We start from the raw sequence: 9025 nt of genomic DNA on the forward strand, positions 1-9025 counted from the left end.
GAGGCTTAATATGTATAAGCAAAAAATTAAAAATCACAAAAACTTTGAAAATCAGGTCACATGAGGGTTAAATGTAATTTACCGTTGTAAATTTGGATATTTTTCAAAATTTACTTCACAATATCCGTCGTTTACCGGCAGCGGCAGGCAGGTTATGTATAAATTGAGGAAGAACTGGAACTGGAATGCTCGAGAAAAAGAAAGAAAGCAAAGCAACTCACTGGACGGGACGGGACAGGACATGGCAGCTATAGGAGACGCCGATCCATTCGCCTCCATCTTCTCTCAGAAGAACGCCAGGCCTCCCGACGACACCGTTTTCTACTCCATCTTCCCTGACTTCTCACTCCTCTCCCATTCCTCCCAATCCTCAAACCCTACGGCCCCCGCCGACCTCTCTTCGCAACTCCAATCCCTGCACCTCCAAATCCTCAACTCCCTCTCCCCCTACACCTCCGACTACATTTGGCAGCACGAGCCCTTCACTCTGTCTCTCTCCGCCGCCAACGCCGCCTGTCTCTGCGATTCCCGCCGCACCCAGAGCATCCCTCACCTCCACGGCAAGCTCCGGTTCGGCGACAACCTTGAAGACGAGTGGTTCGTCGTCTTCCTCCTCTTCGAAATTTCTCGGCGGCTCCCTCATCTCTCGGTCCGCGTCTGGGACACCGACGGCGAGTTCCTCCTCATTGAGGCCGCCTTTCACCTCCCCCGTTGGCTCAACCCCGACACATCCACCAACCGAGTCTTCGTTCGTCGGGGCGAGTTGCACATCGTTGACAGGGACCAATTCCCTGCGACCCCTACTCTGCAGGAGTCATTGTTATATCTGATGAATTCCGGAGACCAATCGAGAGCGTCTGATTCCGTTCAGTCTGCTATCGAAAATCGTATTCGGGAGTATCCAGAGCGAGCGCGGGGGAATATGCACAGGGTTAGGGTTAGGGTTCCGATATCAGTGGCGCAGGTGTTGAAGCACGAGCCGTGTTTGATTTCCTTGGCGGTGGAGGGATTCTACGACCGCGATATCGACTCCATGAAGCACGCGGCGAAGATGGAAAGGTTTTTGAGTAAAGGGAGTGGGGAAGAGATTGTTCGAGTGTCGTTGAGTATGTCGAGAGCCATGTATGCGCAGTTGGCACAGCAAACTTTTCAGGCGCCCAAGTGTTATCCCATGCCGCCTAGGAGTGAGGGGGCGGTTTACGTGGAGGCAGAATTAGGGATGAAGATTACGTGTGGGCTTGAAATGATGTATCAGTCGCGGAGGCGTGAGGGGTTGGAAGGGAAGGGGAATACATGGGAGGCGTTCAGGGAGAGTTTGGAGAGGAGTGGGTTCTTTGAGGGGTTACTTCCGGGTTCAAAGGAGCATCGTCGGCTGATGGAGAATGCGCTAGAGTATTACAGAAAAAGTTCTTTGTTTTCTAGAGCCAGGTATATGTTTTTGTCGATTTCAAATTGTTTCATTTATGTGTTATTGGTGTTTGGTAAACTTGGCTACGTGGAATTAAGAAATCAAAGAAGGCCATGCAGCACAAATAATGGTAAGCGCCCATAGAATTTTAAAGGTTAATAGGTTGGTATAGCCTCTTATAGTTGCACGAAACTGCCAGTTGGAGTTAAGGGGGGAAGTGCCGTAATATCATCATTTGTTAAGTAGTCAGCAATTCTTGAAAATTAAAGGTTATATTCTACCCTGGTAAATTTGTTCTCATGGCATAAATATCCACCTTAAGAAAAGAACAAGAAGACTAGTCACAACCCTGGGCAGATCCCTTTATCTCATCTTAGTTTGGGCCTTCCAAGGCAAGTGGAGTTACAAGGCCGCCCCCTCCCACCTAGCAAATAGCAGGTGAAAGAAGGCAGTTATAACTTAAAGTAGTTGTTTTAAAATTTTAATCAAGTTGCTGCTGCCTACCACTGCACTTGTACATACTAAAGCTACCAAGTTCTAGAGATTTGTTGACTTCATTTATTTTGCCTTTTATTATTATTTGTGTGTGTGGGTGTGATAGGCAATTTTACCATTGTTATCAGTACCACTACTTCTAGCACTGAGATGAAGTATCCTTGCAGTGAAATGATGAGTGCTCCGGTGAGACGAATAGATGAGATTCTTGATCTACCTTATTCAGTTGACGATTTTGTGGGTCAGGAGCTCCCTCCTTCAGATGATGATTCATGGCTCTACAATGGGGAGGATGAACTGAATGCGGCCCTCAGAGAGAGAGAGAGGGAGATGGAACTTTATAATTCAAAACATAAGGAAAGCAGAAGTCAAAAGAGCAGCAGGACTCTGGACCCTTTTCTGGCAAAAACTTGGATGATTCTGGTCTTGGGGACATTGCACAATCCATGCAAGCATTCGTTCATAAGATGTCCAGCTATAAGGGAGCAGAGGTTCCTGAAAAGAGGTGAGTTTGCAGTTTTTTTATCTCCTACCAATTTTTATTATTGATAGCAAGACTTTAAATTGTGGCCATGAATGACATCAAGATTGTTTGTGTTGGACACATGCTAGAGTAACATATTTATAGTGGCCACAAATTTGCATCTCTGGTACTCATGAAAAGATAAGGCCATAGATAGAAATGATTGGGGAGTTAGAATTCATGTAAAGGTGGGATAAAAGTTTGGTGTGTTGTTGTTGTTACTTGAAAGAGAAAAAATTCTATGAAGAAAAGGACTGAGTCTAGGATTTTTTTTCTTTTATTTTACTTGATTTATATGAGTTCTTAGTGAGATGACTCCCATGAATTGTTGGAGAGAAGTATGCTTTAATCTCTAAATCATAAATCAATCTCTCTCAGGTCCATGTGATGATGAATATTATTCAGTGTACAAGGGCAATGCAGTATAATGTTAATTCCATGTTTTGGTGTTTGTCTTGTCATGGGAAATTTTCATCTCAAAATCAGATAGCAAAAACTTCTTGTTTCCCTACTCAGTTTTCTCAAAAGAACAAACTATAAACTTTGAATTATTAAATGAAAATCTAAGCAACCTAATGCAAAAATAGAAGGCAACTAACTCTTCGGATTCAGATTAACTTGGTTCCTTCTAAATTCATGTCCTCCCAATATGTTGCTGGTAGGCTGTAGGGGCTAATGTGTAATAGCATTAAATAGGATGTAGACTTGAATTGCTTTGGCCATTGGATCTGTTTCCTTTAAGCTATTTGTGATTTTGTTCTAATTGGGAACTATGTGTTGATTTTTCTATTTGCATTTCTGGGTTGGTGGATGTAGCTGCAAAGTTATTGACTCTATAAGTTCAAATCCAATCACCTAAACATGATAACATTAAAATTGAACTCCCATCTGAGCAACAATAACAACACATACCAAGTTTTTATTCCCCTATGTGGGATCAGCTACGTGAATTCTAGCTTGCCATTCATTTCAATCCATTGCCTTATCTTTTGTAAGATCTATATATTTAATATCAAGTCCAAGTGTCTCCCAAGTTATTATTGGTCTTCCTCTAACTCTCTTGCTAATTATTTGTTCCATTTCATCAATTCTCCTTATAGAAGCCTATATTGGTCTTCTTCTTGTCAAGAAGAAAGAAAAACCAATCTTATTCTTTCTAATGAAATTGCAGTAACATATACACACATACGCCTATCTTTTGTATAGGCAGTTTCCTAGGCCTAATTAGGAAGGTTCCTAATTAGATAGTTTCCTAAACTAGATTAGGAAATATTTACAGAAAAGGAAACAAATTACACAGCTGCTAATACAATCAAATCAGACCATAAATAAAAACACTATTAGGAAATCTGCATATTAGGAAAGTAAGAGAACTGCTCGTCTTCTAACACTTCTCACATGACCAAACCATCTTATTTGCATCTCCTATGTCTTATTTTCAATAGGAGCTACTCCAACTTTATTACGTATAACCTCATTTCTATTTTTTTTTTTTTTTTTTGTAAGGCCAGACATCCTCTTAAAATTCTCGTCTCAGCATGTTCATATTTTGTACATGTTGATACCATCTGATCAATAATAGAACCAGTAAAATCAGAACACACTAGATTGGGAGCAAACTCACAGAACAACTTCGTAACAATGGATTATACCTTGAACACGGTGGTTTCTAGATTCAAAGATGAACCTAATGCCCATTTATTACATATCTGGGAAGATGCCATCTTGCTGGCCAGTCCATTTGTAATAATGTATTGTGTTTGACAAAACTGCATCAATAATCTTCAGCAGTTGGACTGATGACTAAACTTGTCAGCCTCAAAATGGTGAATAAAACATTGTTAATTCTAGTTTGAATGATAATTATTTTAATTTAAAGTTTCATCTTGTTAGTATGGAGTTAGCAATGTGTTCATTTATTTATTTAAATCTTTTTATGAAGAAGCCTGCAAGCTGTGGACCTTGATGTGGACCGTTTTATGAAGGAGGTGGAATCAGTAATGGGACATCATAGCTGGGAAGACACTGGCAATGACGTGGATCTTGAGGAAGGGTCCTCATCTGACATGCATTTTGGTAATCTTTTCTGTTTTGAGAAGTTCTTTTCTCTTTTAAATTGTGGAGCTACTTCTTGTCATGGTATTTGTTCTTTAATCCCACATCCTCTTTTCCTTTATTTTTCTCTCCTCCTGTCTTGTCCTATATGCTGATAGGAATTTTCCTTTTAAAAACTTTTTCCTAAATTAATAAATACAGTTGCTGTGATCTCTCTCTCTCTCTCTCTCTCTCTCTCTCTCACATGTCCACATGCATGCACAGACGTGCATGCGCACACCCACACCCATGCCCACATGTATCCACTACCACACATCCACCAATGCCCTTGCTTTTGTTGAGGTTGGACGCCTATTATATCTATTCTTAGATTGCTATCCTATGCTCAGCCTTGCTTACTGAAAGAACAAAAAAGGTTTCTCTAGTCAGTCCCATTTATGTTTTCTTTTGTTTAAGAATCCAGGGGGCTTTGGTAATCTAATTTTGCTATCGATGGACCATATTAATGGTGGTTTTAGTGTTCTAATGTAGTTACACCCTTTCCGTACATTTTTGGTTGCCTGGATGGGTTTTGGACTTGAAGCCTTAAGATTCTAGTACGTGAACCATTTGGATAAATTAGGAATGATTGACCTGGAAAGGTGTTGAAATGAGGGAGGATATGGTCATTGGAACTTGGAAGCACCAGTCAGCCTAATTCTACTTGGACATTGGCTGGAGGATGATAGGCTCCTGATGAGAGTCCATCTTACTTCAATTAAACAAGAGAAATACAACATGAAAACAGCCTATGCTGAAAAGCAAAAATGGACTTTCGAGAGGTCCACACTCTCCCACTATTCCCACAAAGATCTTCCCCCCAATATTCTCCTAGCCTATCTTATTTATAGTTTGTTATCCAGCAACACTCCCCTCCAACGGCCTCAGCTATCAGCCATGCTCCCTTGGCTGCTCTTCCCCTTTTTGCCCTTCAACTGTTTTTGTCACTTTCCCCCTCTCCCAATATCCTATTCTGCCCCTGCTTCTTCCCTCCTATTTCTTTGCTGGTACATGTGACTAACAAGGGTCCTATCAGAGGAGGAGGTGACCTGCTGGTTCCAACTTTAATGGGTTGATTGACCACCCAACTGGGGATTCCTGAATATTAACAAGGTGAAGAACTAACTTCTAGTGCCACTTTGGAAGACAAATCAAATATAACTCTTATCTAATCCCTAAATCAAATAAAATTCTATTATTTAAACAACAGCATATCCAGCCTTTATCCCACTATGTGGGGTCGGCTACATGAATTCTAGACGTCTATATGTTTCTGTCTTTAAATTGAACAAGACAAAATGTAATTTAAATCTTATTTTTAAAATCAAAATAGAAAAATATCCCTATCATTCTCCCTGGGTGGGAGAAAAACTCGCTCTCAACTTTTACGAATCTAGACTTGTGTCATTAGTAGTCGAGTATTATTGTCATGACCAACTCGCTCAAAGTGAAATAAATTTGCTGCTTCCATGGTTTGATGGCTTACAATTTGGTAAACACGGTCTTACAATTTGGTTTTGAAAACTCAACCTTATTTGCACACTTTAAGGAGGGGGTGTGCGCACTAGTATAGTTGATTTTCTGAAGAAGAAAGGAATTGATCTATCATGAGACGAGAATGTTTCCTCTGTAATAGGCGGTGGAGGTGTGACTTTGATTATGTTTATTTCTTGGGCTGTCTTGGTACAGTTTCCGCTATAAATGACAGTTACATATATTTAGGATGACTATTTTGGTACATTTATAACAATTTTTTTGTCAGTTTTGACATGTGATGACTTTAATGGGATCTGGCTTGAACACCGTGCTTTGCAATTGCTCTGTATCTATCTACAGGAATGCTGATAACTTATCCTGTGTATTCCATAATTTCAAGGGTGTGTTATGTTATCTGCATAACTGAAACAAACTGTTTGTTTTATCCTGGCATGCTTGTATTGTTGGCTCTGTTTGCATAAAAAAGTTGTGAGAGTCAAATTTTATGCAAATTCACGGGGAAAATTTTTATATACCATAAATCTTGCTGTCCCAGTGCACGAGGCTCTGCTTTGTGAGGGTTGGGGAGCGATTGGTTTTGTATGCAGCCCTTGCTTTGCCAAGGGGCTGTTTTTACAACAAAAACCTGTGACCTTCCAATCCCAAAGGAGCTCCTTGCCATTGCTATCAAGGCTTGCCATCAGAAAATCTTTATATACCATCTTAGGATTTTTTTTTTTTTCTTTTTTTGCTGAATGCTATTGGAGGTTTCAGGCAATTGTAATAGAACTTTCATTTTGAAGCATGACACATTTACAATAAATCAAGTATGACTGCTCATGGATTAGAAATTTGGAAGTATAGTTCCTTGTGTTGATGGAATCCTTTCACTGAAGTTTAATGAATATATTCAGATTTACTCTCTATGTGTATGAGCATATCATTTTCAAACCTGGCTTTGAGCCTTTGATTATATACACACATATATATTTGCTGTATAATTGAAGATATGGCCATGAATACTGATGTTTGGAGAGCTAGAACTTATGTTGCCAACCCTACCTAGTGGATTGAGGCCTGTGGTTGTTGTTCTTATGCTGGGTAATTGTTTTCAATGCATAGATGAGTCTGATGATGAAGTGATATAGAGTCTTCTGAGGAAAATGAGGGAGGGGATACTTTCATGCGTTCCTATTCTGATGCCCTGAATGAGCAACTGAAGAATACCACACTTGACAAAAGTTTTGTTCGTGCGCAAGAACAGTCTTCAAAGAAGGACGAGGTGCATCTCTCCAACTGTATTTATTAAATTCATGATAATCAAAACCCACTGATGTAAGCTCTATCCACACAAATTGTTCTGAAATGACATTCTACCGTGTGATTGCACACAAATGTATTAATATCTGAATATTGCTTGGTAAAATATTTCTGTTGTATCATTTGATCCATAAACTTAAGTTGTGCAGGGGACATCAAATGCAACGGAAGACATGGATGAGGAGTTCACTCCAGTGGACGTGGATGTGAACCTTGTAAAGAGTTTTATTGATTCCTTTTCTTCTCAACAAGGGCTTCCTGGCCCTGCTTCCAATTTGCTAGGCCTAATGGGTCTGCACCTGCCAGAAGATCCTAAAAAAGACAAGTGAAGTATTCTGCTTTTGACATATCCTCATGGTCTTGATTGAGGTACCTTCCACTCTTTTCAAACATTAAGCTTTTAAGATTTCCATTCATGTTGTGGTTTAAATTAATTACATTTTGTAGTTACTGTGAATTTAGAACATTGTGAAATCTCTGATTTGAAAATTGTTGATGGGGGTGCGGTTACATTCTTTGATTAGCGATTTAGAAGATAAAACATATGTGCTATTATTTTCAAAGATTTTTTTTCCGTTTTTCTTCTATAATTATTTTTGGCAATGGTATTCTTTTCCCTCTTTGATGGTTTCTGCCAAAATGTATCATTACAAAGATGTAAAGGCTGTACCGATGTCTTAATGCTCCTTTTCGCAACTGAATAGAGGCTAACTTGCCCTTCTTTCTTCCGTATATTTTATGGTAGGAACCGCAGCATTATGTAGGTCCTTGCATGGCAAAGAACGTGGAGGACATCTTGTCAAGAGTGTCATTTTGATGCCTGGAGAAAGCATGACCTTCCCTGCCTGAATTGTTGATCTCTTGCTTCCAATGATTATCTTGACACCATAATTGTGCAATGCGGGGGGCTTCATTAAGTGGCCATAAAAAACCCTCCAAATGACACTGGGCTGGTTCGACGGGAACGCGAGTGATAGCGTGTAATTTAAAAAAAAAAAACCCTCCAAATGGGAATGTGCATACCATGTTAATAGCAGACACGAACCATTTTCCCTCATAAATAGAAAGGTTTAGTTTTCCTCTTGGTTTCTAATGTACCCAAAACTCGGAAGATGAAAAAGGAGGACGGCTGGCGTGGGCTTTGCCAATTGTCATTACAGATTTATTAAAAAAAAAACAAAGAAACTGTTTGCTAATGCCTGCAAATTTACATAATCGGAGTTAAAGAGTGTGTATTTATATGGCCTTTAATCTTGATTGCTGGTTTTATGCTAGTTTTGACAACGTGGGCTCTTTCTTAGTTCTGTTAATGCTTGTTTGGTGTGATGCTATAAGGTTCTTGGGTCTTAAGATACAGACTATCGATGTTCCCAACTGGTTCTACTAGGGTGCGAGACTGACCAACTGCTTTGGAAGACAATTGAACTACATCATTATGATGCTGTTTAACCTTTTTATTAATATTATTTTGCCAGGCCATGAAGATTTACACGAGTTATGGTCCTACACCTAATTTTAGTTCAACTGAATCGAATGCTTCTGACATGGTGTTTGAAGGATGAACTAACTTTTAATTTTTAATTTTTTTATTTTTTGATAATTCAGTTCTAGATTTGTGCTTGACTAGTCTGAGGATAGCAACCCTGGCCTCTCGTTGTTATCAGGTAAATCGTGAAATGTGTTTGGATGATCAGGGTTTGAGGTTTGTT

The 9025-nt window shown here is 39.7% G+C and overlaps 1 protein-coding gene across 1 annotated transcript; it reads left to right on the forward strand.

The window, feature by feature from the left end:
* Positions 1-177: 177 nt before the first annotated feature.
* On the forward strand, positions 178-8512 carry LOC127804699 (protein ecdysoneless homolog). The gene is given in 8 exon segments (XM_052341637.1): positions 178-1428; positions 2071-2258; positions 2261-2408; positions 4369-4502; positions 7119-7133; positions 7136-7278; positions 7466-7685; positions 8062-8512. Coding segments are annotated over 7 exon segments (1995 nt in total). The 5' UTR covers positions 178-241; the 3' UTR covers positions 7646-7685; positions 8062-8512.
* The last annotated feature ends 513 nt before the right edge of the window (positions 8513-9025 follow it).

This window comes from Diospyros lotus, chromosome 6 (genome assembly GCF_014633365.1).
Source record: "Diospyros lotus cultivar Yz01 chromosome 6, ASM1463336v1, whole genome shotgun sequence".
Lineage (NCBI taxonomy): Eukaryota > Viridiplantae > Streptophyta > Magnoliopsida > Ericales > Ebenaceae > Diospyros > Diospyros lotus.